Genomic DNA, 14,586 nt, shown 5'->3' on the forward strand with positions numbered 1-14,586 from the left:
CTTTAGAAAAAATATGTAAACCTCCTGCTAAATCTAGATTCTACAGTTTGCTACACTTTGTTAGGATGTCATGCACCACTATCAAAAGAAATCAAGCATGGATATGTGACCTGTATGATATTTACATGTATTTGTTAAAGATAGTGTCATGATTGCGAATGAGGCAGTCATCCACCATAAACCAAGCAACAAAAAATAAAACTTCTAAAAGATGTCACCCGTACAACGTTTTAATACCAGAAGTTATTCACCGAACAGAACGCCAAATTAAGTTTTTGGTCTTAAGGTGTCATTCCAAGGTCATCAATGTAACAAAACATTAAGACATGAAAGATGTACAAACAAAATTCATTGAAAAGGAATTTGAAATTCTTTGCATACTCTTTACCCTAAACCGACTTTGTCCAATGTAGGCCATGTATTATATATATACTACGCAAAATAGACGTATAAAATAAAAATTCATACTTAATAAAGCCTTAAAAAAGCAAACATCGTTGACAAAAATATATCTGAAAAAATAATAAAATCTATCCTTTACTTCAGAATTAAACCAAGGACACAATCCGATATTTATTGTAAATCCTAATGCACTAAAGTAGAAGGATGGAAATTGTATATGTTATCTCGAACTTTGTGATGTAATGTCATCGCTCAAGATAATGACAAACAATAATTGTATTTGAATAAGACAGAGAGATAGCAAACACACTAATAGTAGGAGAAAATGATACAAATACACATATGTCTTAAACTACATACGATTACGATTAAACCAATCATGGTTTTCGTTGTTTCACTTGTGTACATTAGCTATTAAAAGAATAGGCCTGCAGCAGCGCTAAGCTTGTCGTAAAAGGCGACTAAATAGTGCTCATAACCCTAGCTGAGGGCTAGGGCGCTCTGCCCACAGAGCAACTGGGATGTGTGCCCCAGGTGGTGGAATGGGGTACCTCTGGCGTGTTACATGCTGGGGTTGTCAGGCTATAATACGGAAAACCTGACCGCAAACCATAGTGGTGCACCGTGTTGGGAAAGATGCCACGTTCCTTGCACGTTAAAGAACCCTACTGTGGTATTCTCCCGGAGTAGGAACCATAGGGCTCCGCCACAGGATGCTAAATTGCCCGACCCTACCCACCTCTCCCTATTTCCAGTGGCAATCAAAATTTGTCGACCCCATTGTCCTTGTGTCTCATCCATTTTTCAACAAACAAACAAACAAACTTGTGTACATTAAAAGCAATTGTTTATACGTCAATTAGTGGATGAAAATTAGACACAACATACTGGACAGTTAAGTAACTGATTAAAGTAACATATGACGCACATTTAAAATTCTAATTATATTGTCATCAACAAAAGTCTTTTTTTTAAATAAAATAAAATATCATCCATAACTAGATTGAATGATATACACATACAATAAGATACAAGAGATAATACGAACACATTACTGTATACTGTATGATATACGACATCAACGAAACAAAGTGAAAAAAAAAAAAAAAAACAAAAAAAACAAAACAAAACAAAACAAAAAATAGCTGATCTGATCCAAAAGAAGGAACATCGTTTTGCCACATTCCAGTTCCGCTATAAAGATGACGTATTGTCTTGAAACTCGGGGATTTTATACATCGTGTCTTCTACCCTAAGGAACTAGAAATAAAGGACACTACAGACAATGTTAAGTAAGCATCACATCTGGACTTACACTGAAGGAAAACTCGTGCCCAAATTATACGACAAACGCGACAACTTCTCATTCCATATTGTTGACAGTCTTTCATCAGTGGAAACACCTGCGTATGGAGTTTATATATCACAACTTGTACATTAGGCCAGATTTATAACATATAGACTTCTGGAATAGTGTAATGTCACAAGATTCAAGCCATCACGACAGAAATTTTATGGTTGTCATCATCGTGAATATTTACGGTGTATCCATCTGAACTAATTTGTTTACTTTGTCATAGTTTTTCTTTCCTGTTTTGTTTGCCCAAGACACGACATTTTATGAGCTACTTATGAGCTAAAAGCAGAGGATGCTAAGCCCATCGGTGCACATAATCTATGCTCCCAAATTTCAGTGGAGCCCGGATTGCCTTTACCTTTGTTTCTTTGCACGTATAAATTTGTTTTTTTTGGTATTCTTTGTTGTGTGTTTCTGCTTTCCCTGCCTGGTTTTTATCTCTGGAATATATTCTTTGATTTCCACTCGAATCTTTTTTTTTATTACTATTTCAAGTTGAATATTAAAGACCATACATGGAAAACAGACATACACAAGAAAGAACATAAAGTAACTAAAATCATACATACAAAGTAACAAAAGCAAATGAGCAACTCTGACTCCACTAAAAGCTGGGAGCATGGACCAGGTGCACCGGTAGGGTAAGCGTCCTCTACTTTTCCGAGTTGCTCATAAAAAGTCAAGTTCGGGGTAGACAAACGAGGAAAGCAAAACTATGACCCGTAGAATACAAACTTCGAATAATAATACATAGAATAACTGGTGGTCAGAGAAGTCTGACTTCTGGCTTAGTGAATTCCATAGGGGAACTTTGGTCCACTAGCACTTACACTGACTCGGCCATTGCTTATTACATTCAAAAGTATTATTTATATTAGCATTGAAAATTTCAATATGCTTTCCATGTGTTTCGATGAGTAAACTCTCATCAGCACCTTAAGAATAAAATACAAACTCTGAATCCAAAATTTAATTGTAAACAATAAAATATCCAAATCCAGCAACAAGAGGTCTTATATAACACAAAAACAAAACCGACATTATAATATAACCCCTTAAAAGAGCAAAAAGCAAAACTAAAACAAACATACACCACCTCAAATATAAAGACGAATAAAAGAGCGATAAAATATCTTTCAATTAAAAAAATACATTAAATGAATAAATGACATTGAAACTGTACCAGCATTTAGGGGTGAAATTAATGTTGTTTGTTAAAGAATCAGTAAAAATTAGAATGTTACGATACCTTAACATGTGTTAACATATGCACTGATCAATATATAAACCTGATATAAACCCACGAGTTTTACAAACATGTTTAATAAATTTCTCACTCTTACAGTAAAAAGTGATAAAATGTGAGCAAAACGTGAAAAGGTGCTATTTACGTGGGCTTTGTAATTCTGTTTGTAAATACCAACCAACATGCAAATTGTCAGACATCGGACGAAACCTTTTTTCTTTATATCTTTACACTCCCAAGTTTTAGTTAATCCGATCAATCAGATTAAAAGCAGTCAGGTGCTTATCTTGTTAAATTCTCAGTATATAAAGCACCAACAGACAAGTACCAGCAAACACTTGAACCATTCTGTGAAAATGTCAACAATAGCAGCATTAGTAAGACTGGTTACAGAAAATAAAGCACACATCAAGAACTGCACGAAGAACATAGAAGACCACATCATTTCAGGTGATTATAACGTAGCAATGGATAATTTAAAACGAATATCGAAACTGGACAACACTAGGCTAACTAAGGACATGAAAACAAATTTTCTCATTATTATATGTAAAACGTGTCCAGTCAAGCGTCAAAATGATGCAGCATCACTAATTTACTATCTGCTGTCACATGGAGCAAATGCAGAGGCTGAAGACTTCACCGGGAAATCAGCTATTGAGTATTGCGAGGAAAAAGGACTAGGACAAATTAAGGCAATATTCACTTTAACACTTACAGAGGAACTTCTAAATACACTTTTCTTTGCGTAGGATTAAATGAAGAAAACACATATCATGTATGAAATTACCATTGTCGCCATTGATGCTTCCTAGTACCTAACTGAACAGATTACAAATCTATGAATAACATAAAGCATGACTGATTGTGTCATTTTTCACGAAAAAGATGCATTGGTTGGAAGTAAAGATTCTATTTCTGATAATCTGGAAGATGATGAACGGCAAAACTGTTGAGGCAAGGCATCACTTTTACACGATGATAACGTGTTTATTTGTTCTGTATCAGTGACATAATATCGTTTTTTCCATGATTTTTCATCAGTTTGTAAATAAAACTTATATCGTCATGTACTTACGTATCAATGATTCGTTTATTATTAGATTTACATTAACCAAATCAAAATGATTGAAAAAAAAAAAAAAATCCAAAGAAATACATTGTCTACCTGCATTGCAAATTGTTATATTATGACAAAAGGTATCATAATTAAACGTCAATTATGACAATCACATCACTCTGATTGTTCATGGAGGAGTTGCATATTTGATGTTTGTTTTTATTTGTTTTATTTTACTGTCGAACTAGGCGAGGAAAAAAACAAAAACAAAACAAAACAAAACGGAAAAACAAACACATAAAACACAAAAAAAAACAAAGACAAAGACATAAACCATAAACAAAACTTATGCAGAACAGTACAAAAAAAAATAAAAGTCAAAACAATAAAAAAAATGCAAAACTCAGGAAGAAAAAAAAATATGCAGATGATATTGTTACTTATTATGCGCTTATTGTTACTTATGTAACATTTTTGTTACATGAATTCTATCGGAATGACTTTTGTTTTCAAACAACAATTCCACATGAGAAATGCATATTAATTGTCCATACTGACATAACAACACATTTAACAAAGTCAAGTTTACAAAGTCCTTGCCAATTATGTTAATAGAATTTTTGATTTATTTGATATATGGCTTATACAAAAATTCTGAATGTTCTGGTTGTTAACAGGTATAACACTTTATTATTGGCACTGCAGCTTACAGCAACTTGAAGGGGATACTTACGAGATTAAAAATCCTGAAAATGTAGACCAACCGTTTGGAAACATATAGTACCCTAAACCAAGTGATTTTATACAAACTTGACCCCCTTTTTGCATATAAACAACGACAGTTTGACTTGCAGGCATGTTTTTGTAGTTGTCGCGTCCACCATGACTCTTTGCCATTTCCTTTCCATCATAATCGAGATAAGTATGAAAATATTTCCCTTTCCGAGTTAAAATTGTCCATGAAAATGAGAAGAGGCCTTTGACGGGTGCTGTAAAAAGTCCTTTACTCCTCTCATCGTATGCTTTGTAATTCTCTCTATAGACAAAAACATATTCTGTCTTTAGATAAAAGTTTTGAAATCTTATTTTACTAATAAATCAATGCAGTTGCTAGCTGTGGAATACCGCGCTATTGAAATAAACTTCTCTTTGTAGAAGAAGTCCTCTGATTATAAGTTTCGATTTAGGTTCTCTTGATGACACTATGCACGTCATGTAGGTATTTATTTCATTTACAAGTTTATCATTACGTTCCACTAGTTGTAGCTGATACTGCATACTTTTCACCAGGTCTGCATTTCTGTTGCATGTTCTCTGTCCATCTATTCGAAGAAAAACCCCAACCAATAGTACAATGTACATTATCTTAAAACCAGTAAACGAAGCAGAGAAAATGTATTTGATAAAATGCAAGTTATCGATCAATCAGTTTAACAACCATGACTTAAATAAATCAAGCAAGGAGGCAAGCAATCACACAATGCACCTAAACATAGATATTTACAGTGATTGGTTTTGTTATTTTAGGCATTCATAGAGTTGTTGTATTATCGAAAAGATCGAGTTGTCTTTCTTTTTGCTTAGTGAGTTTGTCTTATTATCAATTTCATCAAGCTAAATAGATTTCGGAAAAATGCTATAATTTCGATTTATTCATTTTTGAATGTTGTGAAAATGAATTTAAATTGAAATTCCATAGTTATCCACCAATTCCAGACCAATAATCTTACCTTTAAAATCAATTTATTTCTCGCCGGGCTTAGATTTTCGGTTGATTTCCATTCGGTAAAAATTGTGTTTTTCATTTGATATTTAAATGAAAATATGGATTTGTAATTATGATATCATGTTAACAATTGCATGTCAAATTTAACACAATGACATGTCTTTAATCATCATGTAATCATAAACTAGTGAATATTTTGACTATATAACGAAAATCAAGGCAATTTGGTCTGCAAACATATTTCAAACAAAAAAATCAAAATACATACAAGGTGTTGTTTCCTTGGGTAAAGAGTCCATTTTCATGGTTTAAAAATAGAGTATGTTTTAACACAACCAAATATATAATTATCCAGAGATAAGGCATCATAACAATAAAATAACTATATAATTGCTATATTCATTGAGTTAAGCAATAAAATTAAGAAAAATATATGGTGGTGGGAGAAAACATTTGCGAATAGAGATTTCAAATACCAATAATCGTAAAACAGTTTGCTTAACCCAATTGAAGGTTCTATTTGAATAAAACTAAAATGAATATCTATGATATTTATCCTTATATTACAACAAGGACTATTGTCAAATATTTAACAGATTGAATACTAAATTGATATGTCATACAATATTTACATAGAAAAAAAATTTCTTATGTTTTCTAATATATGAATTCACATGTTAAGAACAAATATGGAAATATGGAAATAAATTTCGTTAAATCATATTATTTACTCATTTTTTATGAAAAATGGAAGAAAGAACGGATATAGTGAAACGCAACAAATGCATCATTGTATAGGGTATATGAGTCTCCTCATGTGACTCAATGGTTTCATGAAAATGGGTCCTCGTCTACCATTCAAATGTATGGATTCGTCAATATCATAGCATTGAGTTCAATATAAAAAAGCAAAATATCTGTTTGTGTAAAAATACTGATAAAAATGACAAATAATTAGTTATTAAAAATAAAAAAAAATGTTAAGAAAAGCATAAAACAGATGATTTTACATTTTAATGGAGTATTTCGATTTCCCAGAAGTAACTCATAAAATTCAGAGCGATCTCCGGAAATTCAGGAAGGAAAACAGAACGAGACTTATAAACTCTATTGACTTTCTATAAATAGTAAATACGTAAGGAGATCACCAAAAAGGTTTTCAGTAAGTGTAAACACAACTTCAAATAAGCTCTTTGAGGCCTTCACAACAAAAAGTAAGATTAAGTAGTCCTAAACATCTTATTAATATATATAGTTTTTAATGGCGGTCTTTAGCATATGAAAAGTATATCACAAAAGCAGGTTTTTGAGATGCATTCCATTCCAAATAAAAATCATATGTTACAATTTGTACTGTGTATAGAAGGTATAATATCAACTCAATGAACAGGATCATCGGAGTTATCGTTCTTACGAATCTCTTATTAACTGGTACTTTGAACACTACACATATCAATTTTCACTTAACAGTTTGGTCATCTCATCAAAAGTTCCGAATCCTCTGAATGGGATAATTGTTGTTTGGATCCTGAACTTCATATTGTAAGTACTTAGTTCTAATACTCTAGTCAGAGGTTAATTTTCTAAGATTTTAAGATTTTAATTTTAATTCTTTATCATTTTTTTTCTTTTCTGTACCTTTGTATATTGCTTGTGGTTCAAGAGTTTTGTAGGATGTCTTGTTTTCTGTACCTTTGTATATTGCTTGTGGTTCAAGAAGTTTGTAGGATGTCTTGTTTCCTGTACCTTTGTATATTGCTTGTGGTTCAGGGATTTTGTGGGATGTCTTGTTTTCTGTATATTTGTATTTTGCGTTTAGTACAGGGATTTTGTGGGATGTCTTGTTTGCATTATCTTTAGTCTTTAAATATAACTATATTTTGTTCAGCACACTACATTTTGTATGTACACCGTTTCTTTTTTCATGTTTATACGTTTCGTGGAATTGTATTTTGTCCTGTTTTTCGGTTCTTTGGTATTTTTGTCGATTTATTGTGAACAAAATAAAATTAAATAAAACAGAATAAATAATAAAAGGCAATATTCATCAGGTTGTCATTAGTTTTGTTCTAATTATATGTTTCAATCACTTTTATTTTGATAAGAAGTTTATCAACTTTATTTTTATCAATACGTTTTTTTAAGTTGTTGAATTGAATGTGTTCTAACAGGCGTTTTCTTACAGTTTTAAGATGTATAAAACATAGATTATAAAAGTTAATTGTAGTTAAAACGTTTTGTAACAATCGTAAGGTGAATCATACATTCAAGTGTTTACGAGCAGATAGCTATATATTCATTTGATTTGAAGTATTTTTAATTAAAACCAACATACAATACATAAATAAAATATTTAATTAATTCAGGAAACAGTAAGTGCGTCAATCTGACACTCACTATGACCATGCCATGGCAACATACGCCTTATAACAGGTGGTACTTTCATTAAGACTGCAGTAGGTAGAGGGTCTGCGATAAAGTTACATTGCAGACCTGGTCCACATTCACAATGGCCATTCGTCTTAGCCCAATAACTGCAAGAATCTCCTTCCTTTTTATATTTCTCACACCATCCACCTACGACAGAAAATATGGAAATAAAAATAATGATCTCAAATTATGAATGATAAGATCCAAGCATTCGATTCTAATAATCGGGTTTTCAATACAAAAAGCCAAAAACAACACACTTGTCTGTAGAAAAAAAAAAAACGTTGAGCGGTCGTGAATCTATAGCACTTGCAGTTAATAAAAGACGATAGTAGATTGACCTTGTCTTATAGATTTTATTATTGTCAAAACATGAATTTTTTAATCTGAATCTACGTGTACCTTCTGTTATAAATAGAATTAGAAATACAAATAATTTTATCCCTGTCTATCGGTACTCTAATACGTTTCTAAAAATCGATTTCACAACGAGTTTTTTGTTGTTGTTGACAAACCTTGAAATATTTTATGCTCTTGAATCTGAGGAGGAATAAGAACATCAGTTCCGTCATCTCTCTTGCTGACGAGCAGAGGTCCTTCGTGATAATAACAACATTCATCAGCAGCACATTCCGTATTATGTCGACATTGCGTCTGGGTTAGATACAAGATTTATAAATATATTAACAAAACTAGAAAATGTATTTATAAATTCAGACGCTCCAAACTCTTGGTGGCTCTGATTTCTCTTTTCTATATTGTTTTGCTAATAAACATGACCGGCTATAACATGTACGTGTTTTGTTCAAATATATATTTTCTAGAATGAGTCTAGTTTGGCTGAACGAAATGATACTTTTAGGTTTAAAAATGAATGAATGTTGGATATCGCAGAATATTATCTTAGATTTTGTAGTTTTAATAACGTTGATTTTGAATTTGAATTACCCGGCTTGATATTTTGCAATATTCAAATTTAACGAGTTAAATTTTCTTTCTCTTTGATACCTTTGGACTATATGACCGCATCATATGCAGCATTTGCCATGGGGAACGACCGATCAAATTATGTCGACATAACGTCCCAATCAATCACCAACAAATTACAGCAGCGAATATTTCATATCATTAGTTCATATTACATCCTTTCTTGGTGTGATATCTAAAAATCATTACGGAGAAAGCTCTTAAACATATTTTCATTTAAAACATGAACCACCCCAACTCATATATAACCATTAATTTTGTTTGCTTAATTATTAATGAAATATCACACAAAATAGTATTATTCCGTCTCAACATTCAAATATATCCAACCACCATACGTTATCCCAATTACCATGATCACTGTAGTAACAACGGGAAGGTAAACTCAACAGTAACGTGTGAGTTACCAACACTTTGAAATAGCTCCAAGTGATAGTTTTGCGTTAGGGTAATGCGAAATAAACCGGGATCCACCGGAGCAAAAACAGAATATATAAATTGACACAATTGGGATCAATAAAAGAAAATAGATTTGTATCATTTTATCAATGAAAATAAACACTCATGAAAAAACCATGTTTGCTCTTCAATAACATTACCAGCCTCACAAAAATATAGCCACGGTGGTAGTATTAAAACTTAAGTACTTTTATTTTTTAAGATAAGAAAGAGAACCATTTTTAAAAATTTATGCAAAACTGTCATACGCGTCAATTTGATGTGCATTTTATTTGTTTACGTTACAGGTTAAGAGTTACATTTTCTTGGCATACGTTGAGAAATAATATATTTCAAGAGCTGCTCGCAACAGTAAAAATATAGAATTCAAGAATGTTTAACAACGGTTCTTTCTTTTAAAGGCAATACCTACTTCATATTATGAAATTGTTAAATAACACAGCAGAATGACTATAGCCGCAGTGAGTGTGATATGGAAGTCAATTTACTGTACAAGAGTAATCAAGGGAACCAAAGTTATAACATATCAAAAGAATGTATTCCAGGGACAAAGACCAGACATGGAAAACCGACATACGCAACAAAGAGCATAAAGTAAATAAAATCATACATACAAAGTAACAAAAGCAAATGAGTACCTCGGACTCCACTAAAAACATGGAGCATGGAACAGGAGCACCGGTAGGGTAAGCGTCCTCTGCTTTTTTAGAAACATCCGCCGATAATGCGAATACTATCAGCGTACACCATTGCTGTTAGTATTATTTGTGTATTTAAAACGAATGTAATATGAAAAAGAATGTTATGGGAGTTTAAATTTAAATATTAGGGAAGCTTTGGTGTGGTTTGTTCATGAATCTTAATGAATAAGAAGTAAACATTTTTTTAAATAGTATTTCATTGGCTGGGAGGGTCCATAGTGCACCCCAGTCATCAATATCCTAATGGTTTTCAAATACTTTTTAGTATTTTTTTTGTGACACAATTGTTCGAGCGTCTTAGTCTTCCAAGGATATCATGTGTAAAGAATGATACTTGAATATGTCGATTTACTTCGTTTTTAGAAAGTTAAAGTTAGAAGAATTAAAAGATTTAACACAAAATTGTTTTTTGACTCAATGAGGTATAAGATGTAACAAAAACAAATATATAAACAAATAACAAACAATCAAACAAACAAAATATAAATGCTAAATTTTGTTGTGACATAATGATTCATAAAGGGAATGCATAAGGGTACATGTACCAAAAATTATATTTTGGTCAAACAGGGGGACTGATGGTAAAATGTATAAAAGGCGATGATAAATATAAAGGGGGATATTTTTTAAAAGAGGTTAAGAAATAGCTTTAAAAACATATCGTAAGCTGAAGGTGTATGTGTGAGACCATTAGATGTTAACTCAAGTATAAATGATATGATAAGAAAACTATCCTACCCTAAAAGACATTTTAAAGAAACAATCGTGTATTTATCAGTACTTAGTAAAGTTTCCGTTCTTAAATATAGTGTTTGTTTAGGATTTTTCAGCTTTTTCAGCGTTTTTAATTAATGAATCGCTTACCTCTGACAACGCTAAGGCTATTACAGATACAAAAAGTAAAAACAGCTCTTTCCACATAGTGTTAGCTTGTTCGATCTGAGGAATCTAATCTTAACTTGGTTTAAATAGAGATTGGATGTTTAACGTTCCCCATGTTGTCACGTAATAGATAAGAATTAAGACAGAAAGTTGAAATATTGTAATGTCCCGTTCAGTTCATGGTTTTATGTCCTTCAAGTGTGCAAGTTACAACATTTTGAAGACACGGGACAGGAAAAGTATTGAATGATGAACACATTTCAGAGACTCTTTTTCACATTGTCTTAAAAACTTAACGCACAGAAACTGTACCACAATCTTCATGCTACCGCAATATGAAATCTCAAAACACGAAATGCTTTAATTTAAATATTCTTATCTTCATTGATTCCTATCTTTTACTCCTTATTCTGTTTAATATTTTTGTTAATTTTTATATAAGAATTATGATGTTGAATTGTTAAAATGTTGAATTACGACTTTATAAAAACACCCCATGACCCATGTTGGTGAAAAAAAAGATGCCTAGTGGAAATTACTAACTTCATACAGGCTAAATAGCTTTTTACATCTTAAAAGAACAAAACTGCAGACAATGTGTTTACATATATATGCATGCAGTGATCATGATGCATTACTGTATTATTATATGTTATGTTATATTTGTTAATCTTGAACACAAACGGCAATGTGATGTAAATAAGACATGTCAGTAAGATAGGAATGCCTGTAAAACGTTTTGTTATTGTAGCATTTCAACAGAAGGATGCAAATCTATAAAACTTAAAATTAGCTCATATAAAGTAAATGATCTTATTTTGGACTATAAAATTAGTAGTAAATACGCATTTCGAACTCGCGAATTCAGTAACCACCAAGCTATTACACTTTGTTTTGCATTTAAAAAAGACAAAATATATTATTTATCATAGTTAAAACAAATAATCAATATATATATAGTCATTATCCCCCAAAATGTAATACTAATTATCATACAGTTATTAAATGGGTTCGATGCAATAGACCAGAATATTTGTCCTGAGGTACTGAGAATGATCAAGTGTTTTGGTCTATTGCATCCAACCCATTTAATATCTGCCTTATTACCTAATTTAACTATGAGATATAATAAAAAATGGAAATGGGAAATATGTCAAAGAGACAACCATTCGACCAGGAATAGGAAATTTACCGCTCCATGTTCACGAATTGGCAGAGAGAGTCACATCTACGTTTTTACACACGAGTTTTTTTGTGTGTAAATTCCAATTCAATGAAGCGCTTAAGAAAAGTTCAACCAATCAAAAGGCTTAGATAAAGGTCATTATGGGGTCAGTGCAATAGACTCCTCAAGGAGACTATTGCACCATGCAATAGTACATTGACAGTGCAATAGATCGCCCTGTCCTGAATAAATTTTGAAAATAGAGAAAAATATGTGTATATTTAATAAACAAGATAAAACCTTATAATTAGGTTATAATCTTTGTTATAAAATGTCATAGGTTTGTTTCTTGTAATCTGCCTAGATTTTCATACTTTTCTTAGCATACCCAAAAAAGTATAAGCTTTTACCAAATTTGATTAGCATCGTCATATGTACTTCCAAAATGGTAAAGAACACTCCCCCAATATATAAATAATGTATTGCCTATTTCTAAGGTGCTACGATTTTTCTGTATTTATAACTTTCAGTTTTTTTTATGTTTTTTTTCTCGTACTTGTTCTTCATAATGGGGATAGGAAACAATATTACCAGAAGAATCCAGTTTACCGAGTTGATTCGTACATGTTACTATCTTGATTACTTATACCGAAAAAAAAAACACAGCTCACTGGTAGAACCTATAGAACGAACAACCCTGGTATGTTATAGAAAGTGTTATTGAGCTAAAATGGGAAGTATTCAACTATGTTGCATTCTTGTTACCCGAATAATGCCCACTGAAAGAGTCTAAATTTTACTTTAAACCATCTTTGTGTGTCAACTCATAAAAGTAGTTGACTTTGACTATTGTTTTCATTTAAGGATTAAAAAGGATGGGTCTGGACAATGGGTAGCTTTACATTGTTCTGTCTGAAATATAAGGTAATTTAGACGTAATTGTTTCATCTTTAAATGAAGGCGAAAAACATGTGCCTTTTAATATTTTTAATCGAATCAAGAACCACATAGAAAATTGCACTTTCAGTATTACTACAAAGTTCAAGGCTGTGTTTGCAATAAATATTACATATCCTTGTTGAACAAACCATCAAAAAATGTCTTAATCAAAGATTACAAATAAGAAGTTCGCATCCAATTGTCATCTCAAAATGTTATTTTCTTAAACGAATCTTTAATACTAAAATCATGCTATCGTACTATGTAACACCCATATTTTGTATTCTAATGAAGCCCTAGTTTCTAAGCAGTAAAAGTCCTGATTAAGTCATATTTCTTAAGTAATAAATATGTCTTAACTAAAAGAGAATGATAAAAAAGCATCTTTATTATAGCAGTTAGTTTAGAGATGCATAGTGGTAAATGTATATACGATATTAGACATATTAGCTAAATGGTGACATGTAACATGATGTAACAATGTGATACGATGGCACAAATATGGTTAGATTAAACTTTGCCCAGTGATGTTCCTTCCGACTTCATGTTCAAAGAATTAGATTATTGATTGCTCGTGTAAAAGGTCGAATGCATGTTTTGGGGTCGTATTTCATTCATAATAATGAATTTTATAAGATAACAGATACCGAACGTAAAACGTTAGCACATAATTTATTATGCAGGTGATGCTGAATGCTTTTGTAGAAAGAGTAATCAAGGGAACCAAGGTTATAGCGGTAATCAAAAGAATGTAATCCAGGGACAAAGACCAGACATGGAAAACGGACATACACAACAAAGAACATAAAGTAACTAAAATCATATATACAAAGTAACAAAAGTAAATGAGCACAACTCGGACTCCACTACAAACTGGGAGCATGGACCAGATGCACCGGTAGAGTGAGCGTCCTCTGCTTTTCTAGAAACACCCGCCGAGTTGCTCATAAAAAGTCAAGTCCGGGGTAGACAAACGAGGAAAGGTGAACTATGACCCGTTGAATAAATATTTCCAAAGAATTAGATTATTGATTGCTCGTGTTAAAGGTCGAATGCGTGTTTTGGGAACGTATTTCATTCATAATAATGAATTTTATAAGATAAGGGAAAGTATTATTAGCTTTTTAGTAAATAAACGAATAATATCTTTAAAATATGAATACGATATGATATTCCCTCATATTCATGAAAGAAGCTTCACAATTATGTTTAAAATGGCTTTTTGCAATGGA

General features: G+C 31.9%; 2 protein-coding genes across 2 annotated transcripts; both read right to left on the minus strand.

Moving 5' to 3' along the window:
- Window positions 1-2,315: 2,315 nt before the first annotated feature.
- Window positions 2,316-5,427, minus strand: LOC148608471 (uncharacterized). Its single transcript, XM_088543590.1, is given in 1 exon segment — window positions 2,316-5,427. A coding segment is annotated over 1 exon segment (633 nt). The 3' UTR covers window positions 2,316-4,794.
- A 2,701-nt stretch (window positions 5,428-8,128) lies between these two features.
- Window positions 8,129-11,391, minus strand: LOC148608472 (uncharacterized). Its single transcript, XM_088546116.1, has 3 exons — window positions 11,233-11,391; window positions 8,737-8,875; window positions 8,129-8,368 (listed from the first exon to the last, which is right to left on the minus strand). The coding sequence occupies exons 1-3, from the start codon at window positions 11,287-11,289 to the stop codon at window positions 8,154-8,156; spliced, it is 411 nt and encodes a 136-aa protein (XP_088402242.1). The 5' UTR covers window positions 11,290-11,391; the 3' UTR covers window positions 8,129-8,153.
- Window positions 11,392-14,586: the final 3,195 nt, after the last annotated feature.

This window comes from Perna viridis, chromosome 9 (assembly GCF_037379345.1).
Source record: "Perna viridis isolate PV_CMFRI_1.1 ecotype Kerala chromosome 9, ASM3737934v1, whole genome shotgun sequence".
NCBI classification, from domain to species: domain Eukaryota; kingdom Metazoa; phylum Mollusca; class Bivalvia; order Mytilida; family Mytilidae; genus Perna; species Perna viridis.